Source organism: Aulonocara sp. 'chitande type north' Nkhata Bay, linkage group LG16 (assembly GCF_057382095.1).
Source record: "Aulonocara sp. 'chitande type north' Nkhata Bay isolate Kocher_YH1m ecotype deep benthic linkage group LG16, A_spYH_male_GT1.1, whole genome shotgun sequence".
Lineage (NCBI taxonomy): Eukaryota > Metazoa > Chordata > Actinopteri > Cichliformes > Cichlidae > Aulonocara > Aulonocara sp. 'chitande type north' Nkhata Bay.
Genome location: NC_141359.1, coordinates 11,230,447 through 11,251,011, shown reverse-complemented (window position 1 = coordinate 11,251,011; position 20,565 = coordinate 11,230,447). Strand labels below are relative to the sequence as shown.

The following is a 20,565-nucleotide window of genomic DNA, read 5'->3' as shown; positions in this document are numbered from 1 at the left end:
CTGAACCTAAAATAGTTAAAATGGCAGTGTAGTAGTGTGAGTGCAAGTCAATGATGAAATGAATGAAACTAAATTAGAAATTAACAAAGTTTGTTTTATGTGTCACTTTTTTTATCTGTGTGTTTTAATCTATTTCTAATGTTTCAACCCTCTACAAATGCAAACTCATCATTCTCGGGTTGTTACAGCAGTGTCTAATCATTGTACGTAGTATCACTAGGAAGAAGCAGTGGATCACAAAACACAACATACAGTGTGTTGAAACTTTTGAAAGATATTTATTTTTGCCATTTAAATGGACAGAAAGTATGCTTTTAGCAGTGCCAACATTAAACTGTACCTCAGACAATTTAGGACCTGTAGGTATCAAAGTAGGTATCAAAGTGCAAAAACATGTAGTGCAAAAAATGATTTAACATAAACACGGTGAGGTTTGTCCATTCTTTGTAAAGTTAACTGAACTTAACTTTGTAAACTTAACTGCTGAATTCCACCAACTGGAGACCTCATGTTCAGTAATAAAAGTATTTTCAGAGAAAGAGAAGAGAAATAAAATTAATTACAAGTATGTTCAGCCCCACAAACAGAAATAAAATAAATAATAACTATTTTCAGCTTCATAAACAGTCAAACCAAAATAATATTGCCTCCATACAGGCCATGTAGATAAATAAAATATAATGGTATTTTAAGTGCTTCAGAAGCCCAAGTTTCACTTGGAAATAACCCTACTTTACCTTGTAGAGCACCACTGAAGGCAACACATCATCATCATATGAGCACTACTCAACTTTGGTTTCCATCAAACCAACGATTGTACCTCAAGAGGAGAAGCTTCTCAAACTTATGATCAGACAACTTGTTCCTCTTTGGAGTGAGAATCAGGTTTCCCAGGCTGAAAAGCCTTTCAACTGGGGCACTTGAAGGAGTAGCTGCATTAAGTTTAAGAGAGAGTTTCTTTATCATTGGGAAATGATTCAGAGAGTCTAACCCTGTTGCTCCTGATTTGAGGTACTCGGCTACCTCACCTTCAGCAGTGGCATATATGTCCTCATTCTCTTCAAAGGAGAAGAACTCATCCTCTTTGCTAGAACCCGCGTGCTGTGTTGTGTTGGTGGCGCTGGTACCTGGTTGTAGCTGATCTTGCTCAGGGAGAAGTTTTCGACACTCTACCAGCAGACGTGCCTTTGCGAGGTCCTTCCGCGCCTGGTCATGTAGCCAACGAAGCTTAAATTTTGGTAGTGTCACAGCAGCCAGCAAAGCATCTTCACTTCCAAGGACATGTGCAAACCTTGTTTTGACTGCCTGTAATAACGACACAGTAAAAGTGCAAAAAACATTTTTGCATGAGAAAGTATGCATTGTTTCAACATTAAATTAATTAAATATTAACAGCATGCTGTAGTTTTATATAGAATGTATTTTAATTTGTAAATAGTGTGTATTTTACTACGTTGTATTTATTTTATTTATTTATTGGGGTTAAGTATCTGTAACTGTAACAGCATTCACTTGCATGTGAACAGCACAGCACAATATAAAAAGCAATTGAGTAAAACATTTCATTAAAGATAAACACAAATGAAAATATCATCTCTTACCTGGACAACTGTATCTGGTAGCCCAACAAGAATTTGCAGACCATTTTTTATAGCCAGAGTCTTGGTCATTAGCGATTCCAGTGTGGGTAGGAGTGTGCCATAAAAACAATGGTCTTCTCCTTGAAGAATGTCCAGTGCCACAGTAAGTGGTTTCATGACTGCACAGTACTCTCTGATACACTGATGCTCCCTCTCATTGAAACATTTCAACTGTAATGTGGATGAGATTGTGTTCAGCTCCACCACAGGTATCTTTGAAATTCTCTCCAGAGCATAATAGAACGAGTTCCACCTTGTTGTGCAAGGTACTAGTAGCTTCTTTGCAATAATGTCGTCCACAATCTCAGCAGCCACTGTGGAACGACTGGCCTTGTTCCACAGCCCTGCACATTTTGTGGTGGCACTTCTGTAGATGGTTTTTGTTGCAGCTTCAGACAATAGCCACTTCTCCACATCAGTGCAAGAGATAAGATTCATTGTGTGCGATGCACATCTCTGATGTGGCGGTAAAGAAATTGCATCATCAGCATCATCAGCAGCATTCTGCAGCACATCCCCAATTGAAACAAAAGTCACCTCATCCTCCTCAGATTCAGAGTCATCTGACTCAGGTGCTGGCCGGTACACTTTAAAAGCCTTGACAAAATTGGAGCCATTATCCGTTACAGTTGATGTGATTTTAAACGATAGGACATGAGATGAGTTAATGCAACCCGTTCTCACTCCCAACGCGTAAAATAATGACGATTTGTCACGTCCCTTAACTTCTCATGCTGACGCCTAAGGTACCCTTCCACGTTTTTATGTGACGCTGTGGGTTGTCAATTCATTCCAATATGAACCCGCTCGCGGCGATCAGAGACGCTTCGAGCAGAGGCTCCAGCCATCCATTTACTCCAATAATAACCCCGTCACGGCGAAACATGACGCCGTGAAGCACAATCTAACTGGAGAACCGGGGACCCTCTCCGCGAACGGGTTTTTCTCCCTAATTTAATGCTTTCTTTTAATGACATCGTTAACATTTCTCAACAAAAACACGAAAGTATCACTGATAATTCAACAATAAAATCGCTTCATGTTGTGGCCATCACACAGTGTTTTCCAAACTGATTCACGATCTGAAAGTGCGCAGATTTAACGTACATAATCCTTTGTTAGGTTTATTATTTTCATTTCACACGTAAAACACATTTATAGATTCATTCACCACTCCTGCTAGTTTTGGATGCGCTCGGCTCCAACCAACCAGACCAATTTACGCAGACGCACTAATCCCGTAACTGCACACTACCCATAATCCTCAACCGCCGTCGCTATGGAAATGAAGATGACAACAGCTTGGTGCTACCCGTTATTCCTTTATTTACTCTAAAATAATAACCAGCGATAATACGAAATTAAACTGGCCCAGTGTTTAATTATGTAATTAAAAAATGCAAATTGTAGTATTTTATTTTTTACAAATTGCAATATTTATCTACAGCGCGCCTTTAGCGACACGTCAACAGATCTTAAGCAAGGCGATTGGATGGTTTTTACTGCAATGCATCTTGGGAGTCGTAGTAAATGTATCTTTCAACTCACGGTCCTGCAGCGAAGTTTTCGACTGGACACGAGGCAGATCCTAGCTAAGTAAGTTGTGATAAACTGTGGGTAATTTGCATGTTCACTGAAATATTAATTTCAGTGATATTAAACTGATATTAAACTTGAAATGTTTTCACAGAGCAGTCTGTGTACCAAGAGAACTACTTCTGCAAAAGTTTATTTAAATTTTTTTGTGATGTATTCTCATGTGTAAGACACTTGCTTGGCCACCCAGCTAATGTTAGTACTGCTCTATTTTAGCAATGTATCTTTTCTGTAATCAATTCAGGGTTTTTTTTAACCCTATTCACGTAATTAACTCAATATTAATGACTTTAATCTCGTAATTGATTTTTTTTCTAAATATGGTGTAATACTGCCTCGTAATATAAGTTATTTCTTTGGTCATAAATTATTTTTGTAATCGTTTCACCAAAACAGACCTGAAATAATCCCTACATGTTCCATTTTCATTTGCAGAAATGACAAAGCCAAAAACCAAACCATGCCCTTCCTGTCAGGCCCCAAACACCTGCAACAGGAAGACATGCAGTGGATGCCTGGGCAGCCTGAACCTAAAGGAGGGATTGAAAAAAAAACAAGAACAGTTTAAAAACAGTAACTGGGCTGCCTCTGTTAAAAACAACAGAAATGCGAGCAGGGTGGTTAATTCAGCCCAGTTGTCAGTAAGTTTAAAAGTTCTGATCTAATAAGTGGTTGGTCTGGTAGACAATTCTTTATTAATCACAGTTGTCAATGTTTTCTTGTATATCATGAAGTAAGAAACTAACAAGACATGTATATACACATAAAATATTAATTTATAAAAGAGCATAAATAAAAAAGTTATTCACATCAGAATAACATCATCACACTAAAGACATCCAACTAGAAAAAACTTGTTAAAAACTATTTTTATTCAAGCTACTTCTGATTTTTAATTTAATCGGCTATTAACTGAGAGACAAAACATTTCAAGATGGATTTTATCATACATTTACAGGTTTGGTCACCATAAATACTTTTTAACTATCGACAACAATAAAACAACAAAGATGTGAAACTTAAAGGTTTGTTATACATCAATTTGCTTACATGAAAGACTGGCTGCATGTTTTTCTTTGTTGTTCTTGCAGGTTTCAAAGCTACATGCCCTGGGCTACCAACCAATTCTGTTTCTTGGACAGTTTGACCGTAAGGGCCGTATAGTAGGGGACGTGATCACTCAGATCGAACCAGCGGAAGGTGCTGCACGTGACATCCTCATGAAGATGAGGAAGCTTTATGAACACCTTCTGAGAAGTAAGATATGCTTTGTCCATTATCTGTAACCAGGTGTCCTTATCAGGTAGCCTATCCTAGCTGTCTTTGGGTGATACTCATGGTACACCCTAGATAAGAAGGCAGATCATCACGGGGTACATAGAGACAAACAAGATGGTGAGGATGAGGATAGTTAACAGTCACCAGCTATTCTGTTCTACTCTACTCTATTCTGTTCTATTCTATTATTCAGCCAAGGTTCAGACCAGTAACCTTCTTGCTGTGAGGTGACAGCTGCCCTACATGTCCTGTTGCTAACATGAAAATAGTGTTATATCTGCCTTATTACCTCCCCATGTGTCGGTCACATCACCAAAGCTAGCCATACTGAACCTCTGGTGTTACCCACCTGAACAATTTTGTATGTGTGTGTGTATAGTATGGTCTTTCACACTCATGTATATACAAATGTAATTTTAAAAATCTTCACAAAAACCAGACCTGATAATTCTCTTCGAGACTTTCTAGTATAACAAATGTTATATAATGTTACCAATATGAACACCAAGATTCTTAAATAACTTATATACTTCTTAAGAGGTCACCTGATTACCTCCCTGAGGTAGTTAGCATCACCATTGTACAAAACTCCTAAGTCACAGTACTAGCTTGAAGTGTCAAATGTTATTCACTACAAAGTCAGGAAAGTAGTGTCATCAGAGGAAAAAGTCATTATCTATCTGGATTTATAGTCACACTCATTAATTTTTTAATGTACAATGTAGAAAAGCACTACAGATGTCACACTACCCTAGAGGGCACTTGTACTGAATTATTTGGGTCAGTGAGTGTGCGAGATGACTTATTTGATGCCAATATTTACCAGTTGTATCTTTAGTAAAAACTTAACTGAAAACATGCAAATCACTACTTATTATGTGTTTATGTGTACTGTACATTTTTTCAACCCATTTTAATGAATGTTTAATATTTAAAATTTTTCAGAATTACAAGCTTCACCTCCTGCTAAAAGTTCTACACCAGCAGCTGGACCATCCTCTGCTGACAGTGTCGATGCTGGACCAGTCCCAGACCCAGAGGCTCTAAACGAGGAATTTATTCTTCATTTAGAGCCTGTACCAACATCTTCCCTCTGTCAGCCTCCTGCATCCTCCTCTTCATCTCTGCTTCCTCCTGCATCCTCCTCTCCATCTCTGCTTCCTCCTGCATCCTCCTCTCCATCTCTGCTTCCTCCTGCATATTCCTCTCTGTCTCTGCTTCCTCCTGCATCCTCCTCTCCATCTCTGCTTCCTCCTGCATCCTCCTCTCCATCTCTGCTTCCTCCTGCATCCTCCTCTCCATCTCTGCTTCCTCCTGCATATTCCTCTCTGTCTCTGCTTCCTCCTGCATCCTCCTCTCCATCTCTGCTTCATCCTGCATCCTCCTCTCCATCTCTGCTTCCTCCTGCATCCTCCTCTCCATCTCTGCTTCCTCCTGCATCCTCCTCTTCATCTCTGCTTTCTCCTGCATCCTCCTCTCCATCTCCACATCCTGCATCTCCCTCAATTTCTACGGTGTACACCTCGGATGTCCCAAACAAAAAAAGGACAAGGAAAGGTTAGACGTTATGGTATTGTAAATGTACGAAACACATGACATGTTCGTTAAGTTTGTTAAGATTTCTTTTTCTTAATTTTTGCATTTTTTCCAGTTTTACAGAACTCATGTAAATATTTCATTTGTTATTTTTCAGAATGCCGAAAACACCGTACACAGAAGATTTTCAAATATGAAGAGATAGTAGACAGGAGAGTTGTAAATGTAAGTAATTTAGCCTGCTGTTGTGCAGATTTGTTTGCGTCTTTGGACTTCCCGGATTTGAACTGTGCCTGACTGACTATCCATAAGCTTTTGTATTTGATGAATCTTCACTAATTCAGCCACTGAGTCAGGATTTCACTCCAAATAGGACATTAAATAAGAACAGACCACCTGATACGACCTGGTCATGCTGCCTTCCTGATGTTTACGTTCTTTAAAGTCCTCCTGACATCATGCTCAGAAGGAGTGATTGATGTGGAGGTGCTCCTTCCCATTCAGTAACATCTGCTTCAGTTAGTTTTGCTTGTGAGCCACAATGTAAGCAGTGTTGCTTTGCTGACATGCACTCGATGCTGGCAGTACAAGCATTGTAGTGGTTCTTATGTTTTTGTAAACTAATTGTATAATATATTGAGCCATTCAATAGTACACAAATGTTTATAAGCTCCTTTTTGTATGCAACTTGCATGTCTTTCTTAATTAATTGTTTGTTTATATCATGTTTTTCAGGAAAAAGAAGAAGTTAAAGTCAAGTGGAAGCCTTGCTCAACATGGTATGTAGTAACAACTTTGTTGGACGGGAACAGACATTCATACTGTTGATAAATAGTTATCACCTCAATTTGAATTCATGTATTTGGACTAAAGTAAATTGGGAGCTTTTAGCTATCGAGCTCCTCTTCTGTGAGGAGCTTGATAGCTGTCCACCTCCAAAGTCCATTATGAGTTTTGGAGGTGGACATGGTCAACACTTTTAAGAGTAGGCATAAGACTTTACTTCTTTATAGAGCTTATAGTTAGGGCTGGTTCAGCTCAGCCCTTAGTTATGCTGTAATAGGACCAGACTGCTGGGGGTTAGTGTCCCCCCCCTCTCTCTCTGTCTCTTTCAGGGTTATGCAGGCTCAGTATTGGTTGAAGATGCAGTCACGTCTCCTTTTACTGAAAACTCTCCCCCTCTCCCTCACCACCATCTGTAAACATACATGTCTCAGTAATGCAGTTCATGCATGTTACTAACTAAACTTCTTCCCTGGAGTTTCTGTGCTCTCTCATCCAGCAGGTTCCAATGGATCGTGGCTGCTGCTGTGGTCCTGCTTGACATCTACTACATATATTAATACTCTCTGACTTGATTTGATTAATTTATATTACAATGAAGGTGTATAAAGCATGACATGAATATAGAAGATATTTCATCCTAAAAAATTGTCATATGTCACAACCTAAATTGTCCTATTTTGTGTGTGGTTGTCGTTGTTGTTTGTTATGTTTTTCTCCTGACAGTGGCAAAGTGTGGGATGACACATGGGAACCTGCGCAGTTTTACACACAGTAAACCAGGCACCACAGGTCGCAGAGATCGCACAGTTCACAGCTTGTAGTTCAGCATAAAAGTTCAAAATAAAATATTTACTATACATTTCAACCAGTGTCAGTCTCTGTTTCACTCTCTAATTGTGGCTTAAGTACCTAACATATTCATGAATCTGATCGATCAATAATATCTTCCCTGCACTCGACATCTCATAGTTTTACATATCAGCCAACATTATTGTCTACATCCTCATAAATATAGAAGTGACTTGCTTATTATAACATATTACAAGGTAAAGTAATACTGCACTGCACGTATAGTAAGTAACACCTACTGTGTATGGGAGCCTAAAGCAAAGTTAACTGCACCAGTACCAGCTTCAGAACATATTGTATATTATATGTTTCTACCTTTTTGTAATATGTCATGTTTAGATGCAGTGACAATTGCACATTTGGAGTTGTGGTCATATGTGGTCTTTATATACAGGGTATTAAAAAAAATTGACATTTTTTGCTATTTTTCTTGTTTGTTTGCACAATATTATTGTGTACATATTACATATGTAACATTATTGTTAATATTATTATTAGATATCAAAGATACAATTTGATTGAGGGTTTTCCTGTCATAATTTCAATAAAAATGCAATTACACACGTAAACAATAGGATCAAAATAAACTTTTAAAAAGTGTTGATCAAATGCTGATTTTCAAAACATTCTAGAGGAAAACAGAGATAAAATAATCTGAACAGTAACAGTGATTGTGGATGATGATGGAGGCTTCAATGGATTATTCTGTTTCAATCAATAGGTTTGTATCTATGACAATAATTTGATAAGTTTAACAGGTTGGTTTAGGCCTGGCAATACAGCAAATATTCACAAACTTTTGTTTTTGAAGAATGTTTATCTTTTTTGGGATGAAGCTATCTGGCAAAATGAGACAACCCTTTTAACCTAATCTTTATGTCTTTTTTGTGGCTATGATACTGGATTTTGGTTTGATGCATATGCAGGTTACAGCTGGGGAATGGCAGTATGTTGTGGATTGATTTGGCATGTTCAACCACTGTTACACCAAACTCTCTCACTTATAACATGATAAAGGCCTCTTACTCAGTGTCATGGATTTTCTATACTTTTGGGGACACAGGGCCAAAGTCTGAGGCAATAAGTCAGATCAAAGAAGGCAATGATTCTAAAATGGGAGTTTACTTATGTCATTATATATATCCAGGAATATGTGCCAGAGGATAGTTGTCATGAAATCAATATTAAATCTAAGTATTCCTTAATTACCACAGCTGACACGAGTTCTCCACGCCTGCTGTCTCAGGATCTGTCTCCAAAAAGGACCAGGGAGCGCTAACATGTTATGTTCTAAACTGATGAAGAAAATGCACATTAAACATAGTATAAACTTACTGAGTGAAGTAATGTCAAGAGGATTCCTTTAGCTCCTATTGGGTTGGTTCCTTGATCAATGCAATACATCAATCATTAATCTGGTTTTATGTAATGTCCTCAAAACATGTCAAAATGAGGCTCACTAGTCTGTGTGGCCTCCACATGCCTGTATGACCTCACTACAACACCTGGGCATGCTCCTGATGAAGTGGCAGATGCTCTCCTGATGGATCTCCTCCCAGACTCCAGGACTAAAGCATCTGCCCACTCCTGGACATTTTGTGGTGCAGTTGGTGGATGGAGCGAGACATAATGTCCCAGATGTCCTCAATTGGATTCAGTTCTGGGGAATGGGCGGGCCAGTCCACAGCATCAATGCCTTCGTCTTGCAGGAACTGCTGACACACTCCAGCCACATGAGGTCTAGGATTGTCTTGCATTAGGAGGAACCCGGGGCCAACCGCACCAGCATATGGTCTCACAAGGGGTCTGAGGATCTCATCTCAGTACCTAATGGCAGTCAGGCTACCTCTGCCGAACACATGGAGGGCTGTGCTGCTCCCCAAAGAAATGCCACCCCACACCAAAACTGACCCACTGCCAAACTCATGCTGGAGGATGTTGCAGGAAGCAGAAGGTTCTCCACGGCGTCTCCAGACTGTCACAAGTGCTCAGTGTGAACCTGCTTTCATCTGTGAGGAGCACAGGGCGCCAGTGGCAAAGTTGCCAATCTTTGTGTTGCCTGGCAAATGCCAAACATACGGCACTGTGTTGGGCTGTAAGCACAACCCCACCTGTGGACGTCAGGCCCTCATACCACCCTCATGGAGTCCATTTCTGACCGTTTGAGCGGACGTGCACATTTGTGGCCTGCTGGAGGTCATTTTGCACAGCTCTGGCCTTTCTTTCCTACCCCACAGTACCTTCCCTTACCATTTGTTTCCTACTCTTTTACTTCTTCTTTGATGACGGTTGTCTTTCTAGATAAGCAATTTCATTTGCTCTGGGGCGAGTCAATGGCTCGGGTGCATTCTGGGACTGTCAGTTCACCAGTGTGCTGGCATGCTTCTTAACAAACACACCACTACAGCAAACATCTCAGTTGTACTTGTTGATTTCTTCGACAAAACACTGAACAAAAAATTTACTTGTGAGTGTGCTGCCTGGTGCTTTTAAATTTTGTGATTATTTGAGCAGCCCAGAAAGCATCCCATAAATTAAATTATGTTATCGTATCTGAACATGTACACTAGTCATTAAATTAGATGGGAAATAATGATTCAGGGTAAACAACTGCACCAAGGGAATTCCATTTTTCTTCTCAAAATGTAAAATGTCTGTTGAAAAAATCACATTAAACAGAGATGTGATTAACTTTTTATTTTACCAAACATAACATCAATGATGACACAATCAGTCTTCATCAGAAGTGCTCAAATCACTCTCAGTGGCATCGTCTGGAATGTCCTCCTCCTCCTCCGAGTCCATTTCCAGGAGTGGTTGGTGGCTGAGGATTCTCTTGTACATGTCCTTTACTTTGAGCATTTCAGCTTTCAGTTCACTTTGTTTTTTTAAAACCAGGCTACAGAGTCCCTTCTGTGCATCCTCCGACATGCCAACAAAGGAGGCTGTAAAAAGAACAAAACAAATAAATATGAGAAAAGTAAAAAAAACAAACAACAAAAAAACATCACCTCATAAACACAATGAATAAGGATGCTGTAATTAAACATTTTTTTAAAAGGGAGAAGGCAGTGTTAGCTAGCAATCTAGATATAGGTAAAAGATCCAGTAAGACTTTAGCATCTGCTCTTATTTTCAATCGATTCATCAAAAAATTAATAAATAAATAAAGTGCTTACAGTCTGAGGAGATTGTCCCCAACACCACAGAACGCATTCGCAACACTGTCCAGTGATGCCGCATCTCCCTGCAAAGGATCATCTCCTCCTCTCTCAGGCGCCTCACAGCCATCACCTTCTCAAAGACCTTTCTCTTTGTCCGGAGGTCAGCAGCAGCTGCAGTTTAACAACATCAGATGGGAAAACATAGTAGCATATTATGATTCAAGAACAAAACATTCAACTACTGCTCAGATACTGGGAGCTTGTTTAAAAAGGATATTTATAAATCAAGAGCTTACGTTCACTTGTGCTCTGCCAGGGCCAAATATCGGTCTGCATGAGGGCATCACTGGATACGATTTGCTTTGTTGGTTCAGCGAGCTTGTTGTAGTCGTCAACAGCAGCCGCCAAGCGTTTCTTCTCAACTAAGATGACCTTGCGAATTCTGTGTCGCCTCTTGTTGCTATCTGTAAATAATCATAAAAAATTCACACCTTCACATAATGTATATAGTTACATTTTAATCTACACTCATCAATTCGTTTGCTAGAACAAATCACATCCAGCTTAAACAAACCTGGATCTGATTTGATTCTGTTTACAAAGTAGCTGCACAAGCTGTACAAACTGAGCATCAAACGGTCCGTTTCAAAGAAACTGTGACACCATTTTGTCTGTAAAGACTTTGTGTTCGCACTCTGATGATGACGACAAGCTCCTCTACTCGTGCCTGCAACGCTCCAAGGCTGCCATCAGTTTGATCACTTTCTAAGTGAGAGGAATATTAATCAGAATACAGGATGAGTAACAGTCACCAAACTACAGTGGACTCTGTAATCACTGACTTGATGATATTCATTATAAGACATCTGGAGCCTTCATGTGCTGCTATCTCATGATAATCATGAGATAACAAGTATGTTGGTGTTCAGGTTTATAAAACCAACTAGTACGACATCATTTCAACCCAGGTTCTATCCAATTTGATGAAACGCAACAACTCTGCCATAAATTTGCTTTTCCAAGGCTTATTTTTCATTGTTTGTTGACACTGTCAGAAAGATCTTAACTCTAAGTTCTTTAATGAGGCCATGGTGGGTCCTGTTGTTATACATGAGTGCATTATATTGAGACTCACCTTCAGCCCATTTCTGCACATCGGCCACCCATTGCTGCAGTGTGTCGTCATCCACACCCAGCTCATTTCTGGTCGCATTCAGGCTCTCCACTTGTTCTCTAAGGATCCTTATGATCTAAGAATGCATTCATAAATGTCATTCATATTGACATTAAAAGAGTACTGGTGTTTTCCCCCCATTACCACACACATTAAAATGGGTGTTGAAAAAATGACCTTTAGATATCGCTGGCTCAAAGTGCGGCCCAGTTGTTCCACTTTCCTTTTGTTCCACCCCAAAGCCAGGAGGGTCAGCATGTCTGTTCGCCCTGCATTTCAGTTAGTATACAAATTAGAATTAATGAGCAGGAGACTGAGTGGAATCTCAGACACGGACACACACCTGCTTTAGACATGTACTTCGTTGTGATGGCCGCCCTAGACAGGAAACTGTTTACTTGTTCCACCTCTTCTCCAACTGTTGAACCGGCCCCATCCTGAAACGCACCTCCCCATTTGATCTATAGAAAGGAGGTCACAATACATGACTGCTGAATTCATTCAACCTTATAACAAAATGTCTTAAACGTATCCAAGACTACAAGCTGCAGTATACCTCGCATTTCCAAGTGTGAGCCTTTGCATGCATGACGGAGAGAAAAGGACGCATTGACAAGAGGTTCCTCAGCTCAGGGCACTGCTGAGCCACCTTGGTTAAATAGGGGAAATATTTACAGGCCACATCGGAGCAAAGGAACGTAATATGTCCTGGGATGCTAGCTGCCAACTTCCTCTGGAGAAAAAGGGGGTAAGCAAAGATCTCCCCTCGAAACATGTTCAATGCAGCTAAGAGGACTCCGTGGCGACAAACAGCTATTTCCATGCCCTCCTCATCCAACTTCCCAGTGGACTTTTTGGACGACTCCTTTGCTGCAGTCCAAGATGAAGATCCGCACAACCCTTTCCCCGGGACCTATACACTCAAAGATTTTAACATAAAAGACATGACATGATTAAGCCCTATCAGGGACAAACTTTTTAAAACAAACGCATAACAATTAGCTGAATTAGCCTCGAGTCACACAAGACCTCAGATCTCCCCAGGACAGCACTGATAACACAAAATAAAAATCATGTTGTTTTTTTTAAATACACATGGTGACAAAATTAAGTAAACATTAAGATAAAGTAAAGTAAATAGTATTACGACAACACCAAGAGAAAAATAAAAAAAATATCGACCCATCCATATATGTCTACACACACACACACACACACACACACACACACACACACACACACACACAGTTACGGCATTAACGTCATTTTAACAAGATTAACGCTGACAGCACTGATATATATGTGTATCTTACATGATTTGTGTGTCTCTGGATGTATTTCACAAACTCAGCAACTTCCTCATCTTTTTCAATGAAGACACCTTCAAAGTTCCCCTGCTCTGAAGTGCTGAACGAACACAGTGACAGTTGTTTGAAAAGAAACATTAAAATACATTTTTCTACAAATCCATATTTGACTTATGTACACAATGCATAACGTACCTTGCATTAGACTGAAAGCGATAAAGCTTGCGGTTTCCATCAACTGAGACGGCGAGCATGTCTGGAGTGCAGGCAGGGCAGCTAAAGCATGGCTCCTTGCACATCTTGTCCACCTCAAACTTTACAGCACTCCACTCCAAGAAACTTTTACTGAAGGCATCAGCTGATATTCGGCCATTCTTTTACATAGAGGACATACAACAGAATATTCAAGGACAGTCATCATAAACATTGATTTGCACAATTTCCTTAAACTTAGCAAATTTAGAAACTCACCCTTCCAAAATGGGCTGTTCGTTCATCCAGCATTTTGACAAATGCCTTAAGTGACATCCCTGGTGCAGCCTTCTTAATGTCATAGAAAGACTGAAAGACATCCATTGAAAACAGGGTGCAGAAATTTAAGGTGCCAGGCCAATATCCACTACCCAGGATGTCCTTAACTGAGGGGGACCACATTAGGCCACAGCTGGTGCAGCTCACCACTGGCAGTGCAAGGTTATAACGGCCTTTAGAAAGGATAAGGATAAATTCAGTCATGGCTCAAAGCATTCATTTTTTTCATGTTGTTTTCAAATCGGTCTGGTAAATCCAAATGACCTTTGACAGGTGCCCACATATACTGCGGGCCGAGGGTAATTAAAACCAAGATAGCAATGCACAATTTGCAATAAAACCTCCAAACACATCTATTGTGTATGTAGTGTGTGACAAAAGGGTAACTTACCATTTATGGTTACAAGAGCCACAATTGCGCCGGGTGAAACCTCAACGTTACCTGCTGGGCAGTCACACACAGTCTGGTCTTTGCACAGGCAACAGCCGAACTAACATTAAAAACACACAATATAAAAAGAATTAGAAATTAACTGATACACAATAAATATACAATAACAGCACACACTCATAGTACATAGCAATAAATGCATAAGACTTAAAAACTGTACCTATTGGCTTGTGAAACTCTGATGAAGGCTGCAAAAACCCTCCTGTTACTGCCTCTCTGTTGTGCAGGACAAAGCGTGTGTGAACTGCAATATCACAGTCAGCACAAAGGAATGGAAGAGGCAGGCAGTCCAGACACCTCACAACTACTTGTTTGCCACACTGACACACACGGTGTGACTGTGGATCCAGAGTAGCTAACATATTGTCTATAAGACAAGGCCTGGCCTCTTTCCACTTTTGCGAGGACACCATGTTTCTGATCGCCCAGTGAGTAGCAGCTGACTCAGACGACGTCTCACAAGTCATGGCTGCGTCCTCTTCTCCATCCTCCAACAACTGAAGGAGCTCCTGACGAAGCACCTCAGTTCCATACACTAACAGAAAAAAAATAAAGAAAGGAAGAAACTCTGAAAAACACTCTAGGCAGTATGTTTCTTAGGACTCCACAAAAGCCCTGCATAACTCAACTATAACAACAAATATAAAAGTAAACAGAAATCACAATATATACAAGAAGGTAAAGTACCTTTTGTTGGGTTGACACTGGCAACATAACTAGGTTCTTCACGTGGACATTGATGCTGCTCTCTGGACACTGGGGGGGGGGGAATGAAGAATATTTACTTACTGAAATTCTTTGGTGAAAACAAGTTGTGAGATAAAATCAATGGTTGTGTGAACACTGACCACGTGGCATGCAACTAGTACTTCGACTGGTTGATGGTCTTTGAGGAATAAAAGCTCCCTGTCTGTCACGTTTTTTCCAGCGCACTGGTCTTGGCTGAGGTTCACTCTGTGCATCATTCTACGCAATTAACAAGGAAAAAAGGGAACACCTAAAATACAGTCTATGATTAAAGCAAAGATTATCAAACATCTTAAGTTAACCAACTTAATTTGACATAAACTTTAAAAAAAATTCGAATAACATAACGTTTACTCCGTACAAAATATTAGACAAGCGTGTTCCCTCTTTAACAACTGTTTCCACTAAAAATGTTACCTGCATATCTTGAAGGAGTTCGTCAGCAGCCTGAAGCTCTTCCTCCAGCTCGGGATCCTCTGAATCACTCATTTTCAAGCTAAAGAGGAAAGAGATTTTTGCAGAACTCAGTGACATAAACACATAACTAACGCAATTCAAATGATTTTCAGTCTTGGCGCTCCGGTTAATGTTAGCAATTAACGTTAGCATCATCAGTTTGTAAAGAGCTAGCAGAACTCTTAGCGCAAAAACTGCTTTACGCACCATGTGAGGGTATTTTGCAGCACACAAGTCCTTTAACGTTTGTAATAGATTTAATCCATCATCGTTGGATTAAATGGCTAATGCTGCAGTAGACACGTGTAGTCGTTACCTAGCAAGCATGCTGACGGTAGCTGTAGCCATTTTTAAATACATTACACCGTTTCCGAGATCAGTCACCTCTGTTTGTTTGAAGCTTTTATGAAAAAACAAACTTTGAAACACACATCAAGGTATTACTTTAAATATATGTATTTTTTACATACCTGCATTAGAATCAATCAGTTCCGCCTCATTTTCTTATTCTTATAAATGGGTCTCTCCGTTCTCCCATCATCCTTTGCTTACACAGGTTGCGTCTGATTGGCTGGAGCCGAGCGCGTCCAAAACTAACAGGAGTGGTGAATGAATCTATAAATGTGTTTTACGTGTGAAATGAAAATAATAAACCTAACAAAGGATTATGTACGTTAAATCTGCGCACTTTCAGATCGTGAATCAGTTTGGAAAACACTGTGTGATGGCCACAACATGAAGCGATTTTATTGTTGAATTATCAGTGATACTTTCGTGTTTTTGTTGAGAAATGTTAACGATGTCATTAAAAGAAAGCATTAAATTAGGGAGAAAAACCCGTTCGCGGAGAGGGTCCCCGGTTCTCCAGTTAGATTGTGCTTCACGGCGTCATGTTTCGCCGTGACGGGGTTATTATTGGAGTAAATGGATGGCTGGAGCCTCTGCTCGAAGCGTCTCTGATCGCCGCGAGCGGGTTCATATTGGAATGAATTGACAACCCACAGCGTCACATAAAAACGTGGAAGGGTACCTTAGGCGTCAGCATGAGAAGTTAAGGGACGTGACAAATCGTCATTATTTTACGCGTCGGGAGTGAGAACGGGTTGGTTAATGTTGTCCAGCTCAGATGCAATACTGTCATACGTATGTCGACCCATAAATCGCCTGCATGCCAGCGCTGCTTTCTCACGTTTCATGTTTTGTGCATTTATCCAATGCGCGGTCACACCAAGAAAACTTTTATTATGCACAGTCCAAATGTCTGCTGTTGTGGAGATGTATTCTACCATGTCAAGTGTATTTTTGAGCTCTGACTCCATGTTGGCATATTCTTGGTCTAGGAAACTGGAAAATGTCTTTCTGGATGGTGCCTTCCCAGCTCTCCCTCGCACAGGTATATGACTAATCAGTTGTCTGAAAGCATGGGACTCAACCGTTGAGATGGGTTTCATGTCTTCCACAACATACCTGGCAATCAGCCTGTGTAGCTGGGGCTGGGTGATGGACTGTGCAGCAGGCTGTCCGAAATCAAGCTTTCGTTGTTTTGCTGGAATAGCATCAACGGAGCTAGAGTCACCGACGTTGCCTTCAGGTTCTTTTTCAACTAAGTTGGTAGATGCATGCTGTTTCTGAAGATGTTTCATCAGATTAGAATTGCTAGTCTTTGATGTCGAAAGAGTTTTAGAACCTCCACAGAGAGTACAGTTCACGACAATATTCCTGTCTTTTTCCAACAGAAAGGAGAAATAATGTGAATATTTCCAGGAGAGAAAACACATGCCTGGACCATCTTCGACTGCCGCCATGATTGTAGCTTACGTCACAGTGTCACGTGCCCTTTTTACGTCCAGCACGGAAACTGCAGTCGTGGTGCTTTCCTTTGTACTCGGGACTCAGAAATTCGGGACTGCAGATGAGCTGCATATGTGTAGTAGTAATTTGTTTTTGTAGAGAGCTAGCAAAACAAGCGTTTTCGAGGGCGTCGCCATATTGGAATCCAGACTTCTCCAACGAGGCTAACCAGAACACCGTTTACTCGAGTGTGACATTATTCCCAGGTTCGTGTTCTGATTTCCGAGGTAAGTTAAACGCAACACACGAAGTAACGAGTAACGACCCTATCTAAATCCCAGTAACGAGTAACGCGTTCCTGATTTTGGCATAATAACTAGTTACCGTGCTCGTTACCGCAATAATAACGTAGTTACTGTAACGCGTTACTTAATAACGCGTTAGTCCCAACACTGCTTATAATGCACCATAAACCTACTTCTTTTACCAGTGTGTTGCACAATAAATAAATTACTAATAAATTAGTAAATAAATGTACAATGACACTACATTATTTCATGTGTCTAAGCAACCTTTTAAGGTGATTAGAAATTTCTTTCATTTTCAGTCCATATATGATTGGATTGCAGAGAGGATTATAAGTTATTATTTGGAGTGTCATTACGAAACGTGCAGTTTTGGGAAAATCAGATTCCAGTTTAACAATGACAACATCATAGGTAATCAAAACAGAATACTTAATCAAAACTAGCAGATGAGGTAAACAGGTCTGAACAGCTTTTCTTCTGATATCTCCACAACTCTGAAAAGCAATTATGATTATCTTTGTGTATGTGAAAAGTATAAAAAGCATGGGGAAAAGTCCGAGATTCAACAGAACAATTACACCGTATATTGATAATTCATTTGAAGTCACACAGAAAAGCTTGTTAAGTGAATTATTACAAAAAATTCCTTTCAAAGTAAAGCTACACAGTTTGCTATTAATATTTAGTGCAACTGGCACTACAATATAACAAGCAGGTACCAGCCATGCAAAACACAGCAGTAAACTGACAGTAGTTGTTCTCATGATGGCTGGATATTGCAGGGTTTTACAAATAGACACATATCTGTCATAGGCCATAGCTGACAATAGTAAGAACTCTGAAGAGCTTAAAAAGTAAAACATAAAAACCTGAAAAAGACAAGCTTGGTAAGATACGATCTGTTTCTCAGATAAGAAGTCAACCAAGAGCTTTGGGTGGATATTACTGCTGAAAAGAATAGAGTTCAATAACAAAGCTGCAATAAAAATATACATTGGCTCATGAAGATTTTTGTGTATAACAATAAGACATATGATAGAAACATTAAAGCATATTAACAGAATATAAGCTGTAAGCATGATCACAAAATAAAGATATCTGTATCTGTGAATTTCCACATGCCCACCAAGTGTTACATATGTCGTATTTAAATCAGCATTCATTAAAATGGTTAAAGAATAGCTAGAACTACTCAGCTTCCTACACTGTGCACTGAAATGCAAACTGTGTAACTGTCCTTAGAATTCAGAAAGTCAATCATTCAGTGCTAGTGGCATGGTTTTATCCAACACAGGCACCCTCCATGGATCTCATTAACCTTGTCATAAAAGATTTCATCAACATTACGAAACTGGTGGCTAAAAGACTTTTACGATAATTGCTGACAGGTAGGAGCAATTATGAATGTTTCGGTGGGTCTAAAACAGCAGTCGGGCTAAAATTGTAACAAATATTTGGTGTTGTCAAGTGAGGCAGGATGTTTGAAAAAAAATTGAAGTGCCTCCTGGTTTATCTCTCATTACATGTGAAAGAGGGTAAAATGACTTAACATGCAGCCTTTTGTCTCACTCACCTTCCAGGGCATTGTTATGACTATGATGTGTCAATGGCATCTGTGTGTTTGACGTGCATGATTTTATTAAATAAGTTGTGACTGACAAACACAAAGACATGAAAAGGAAATGTCACAAAAATGTACTCCTGTGTAATTGAGTTAAAAAGAACATATTTGAATCATAAAGAATCATGACATTCATGTGACTGAGCTGATGATAAATCCTGTTGATGTATAATTGCATAAAGTGAATGCAACATAAAGGAAAATATATTGATATGTGATTTTATAGTTTGAATTATGTTCATGTTGATGTGTAAGGTCACAGAGAGACAGAGAGAGAGGATCGGGTGTGGTTGGACATCGGGTGATTGGATGCCAAACGGAGAATGGGAGTGGGGGGGTAGCATTTTTGTGTGGACAGATAAGTTGCTCATCCCTTTGTATCCTGCAAGATGAGCAGTACAGAAGATTGGCTTGAAGAGTTCACAGTCGGAAATTTCAGCAGAAACGGAGAGGTATCAACCTCTCTTCTTGATGCATTCTCAGTCATCCAGGAAAATAAATCTCCAAAAGTTGATTCTGTTCATCTGGACATAGCGTTTTCTGGGAGAAACGTTTCGTCACTCATCCAAGTGACTTCTTCAGTCTCAGTCTCAGACTTCTGAGACTGAAGAAGATGAGTGGCAGTGAAAGCACTGGAGCCTGAACTCATGACAAAGTTAATGATTCCTCTACCAACTGAGCTTCTGACTGGGCTATGGACTGTAACAAAGTTTGCAGTAAGTGTGGTTGTGTTAATGACTGAGCTATGGGTAGCGGGGCTGAAGACTGAGCAGAGGGCGATTGAAATTGAGCTGAAGGTGGCAGCTGGGCAGCCGACTGAGCTGAAGGTGGCAGCTGGGCAGCCGACTGAGCTGAAGGTGGCAGCTGGGCAGCCGACTGAGCTGAAGGTGGCAGCTGGGCAGCCGACTGAGCTGAAGGTGGCAGCTGGGCAGCCGACTGAGCTGAAGGTGGCAGCTGGGCAGCCGACTGAGCTGAAGGTGGCAGCTGGGCAGCCGACTGAGCTGAAGGTGGCAGCTGGGCAGCCGACTGAGCTGAAGGTGGCAGCTGGGCAGCCGACTGAGCTGAAGGTGGCAGCTGGGCAGCCGACTGAGCTGAAGGTGGCAGCTGGGCAGCCGACTGAGCTGAAGGTGGCTGCTGGGCAGCCGACTGAGCTGAAGGTGGCTGCTGGGCAGCCGACTGAGCTGAAGGTGGCTGCTGGGCAGCTGACCTAGCCGGCTGTTCAGACAAAATCCCAGACTCCTGCTGGGACTGTGAATGTTGGCGGCGCATCTGCCGCTTCCCTGTTGAAATGGGATCAGGGCTGGCAAAAGGTGACGTGGAGAAACTCTGC

The 20,565-nt window shown here is 40.5% G+C and overlaps 5 protein-coding genes across 6 annotated transcripts; 1 reads left to right on the top strand and 4 right to left on the bottom strand.

The window, feature by feature from the left end:
• Positions 1–502: 502 nt before the first annotated feature.
• LOC147311071 (uncharacterized) lies at positions 503–1,785 on the bottom strand. Its single transcript, XM_086267705.1, has 2 exons — positions 1,602–1,785; positions 503–1,305 (listed from the first exon to the last, which is right to left on the bottom strand). Exons 1-2 carry the CDS (start codon positions 1,755–1,757, stop codon positions 787–789), a joined length of 675 nt encoding a protein of 224 aa, XP_086123831.1. The 5' UTR covers positions 1,758–1,785; the 3' UTR covers positions 503–786.
• A 1,073-nt stretch (positions 1,786–2,858) lies between these two features.
• Positions 2,859–6,878, top strand: LOC147311070 (uncharacterized). 2 transcript variants are annotated; one of them, XM_086266518.1, is made up of 6 exons: positions 2,859–3,236; positions 3,672–3,877; positions 4,328–4,493; positions 5,460–6,071; positions 6,208–6,275; positions 6,786–6,878. In XM_086266518.1, the coding sequence occupies exons 2-6, from the start codon at positions 3,674–3,676 to the stop codon at positions 6,876–6,878; spliced, it is 1,143 nt and encodes a 380-aa protein (XP_086122644.1). In that variant the 5' UTR covers positions 2,859–3,236; positions 3,672–3,673. The 2 variants fall into 2 exon arrangements, with proteins under 2 accessions (XP_086122644.1, XP_086122643.1); XM_086266517.1 differs by lacking the exon at positions 2,859–3,236 and having other exon boundaries at positions 3,570–3,877.
• Positions 6,879–10,373: 3,495 nt separating this feature from the next.
• Positions 10,374–14,129, bottom strand: LOC147311069 (uncharacterized). The gene is made up of 11 exons (XM_086267419.1): positions 13,802–14,129; positions 13,526–13,704; positions 13,337–13,430; positions 12,580–12,936; positions 12,367–12,484; positions 12,201–12,292; positions 11,985–12,099; positions 11,513–11,614; positions 11,152–11,313; positions 10,865–11,020; positions 10,374–10,630 (listed from the first exon to the last, which is right to left on the bottom strand). The coding sequence occupies exons 1-11, from the start codon at positions 14,063–14,065 to the stop codon at positions 10,416–10,418; spliced, it is 1,854 nt and encodes a 617-aa protein (XP_086123545.1). The 5' UTR covers positions 14,066–14,129; the 3' UTR covers positions 10,374–10,415.
• Positions 14,130–14,314: 185 nt separating this feature from the next.
• On the bottom strand, positions 14,315–16,038 carry LOC147311068 (uncharacterized). The gene is made up of 5 exons (XM_086265624.1): positions 15,477–16,038; positions 15,161–15,278; positions 15,000–15,068; positions 14,473–14,847; positions 14,315–14,352 (listed from the first exon to the last, which is right to left on the bottom strand). The coding sequence occupies exons 1-5, from the start codon at positions 15,723–15,725 to the stop codon at positions 14,315–14,317; spliced, it is 849 nt and encodes a 282-aa protein (XP_086121750.1). The 5' UTR covers positions 15,726–16,038.
• A 1,818-nt stretch (positions 16,039–17,856) lies between these two features.
• LOC147311067 (olfactory receptor 4B13-like) lies at positions 17,857–18,777 on the bottom strand. The gene has a single exon (XM_086265977.1). It carries the CDS (start codon positions 18,775–18,777, stop codon positions 17,857–17,859), a length of 921 nt encoding a protein of 306 aa, XP_086122103.1.
• Between the last annotated feature and the right edge of the window lie 1,788 nt (positions 18,778–20,565).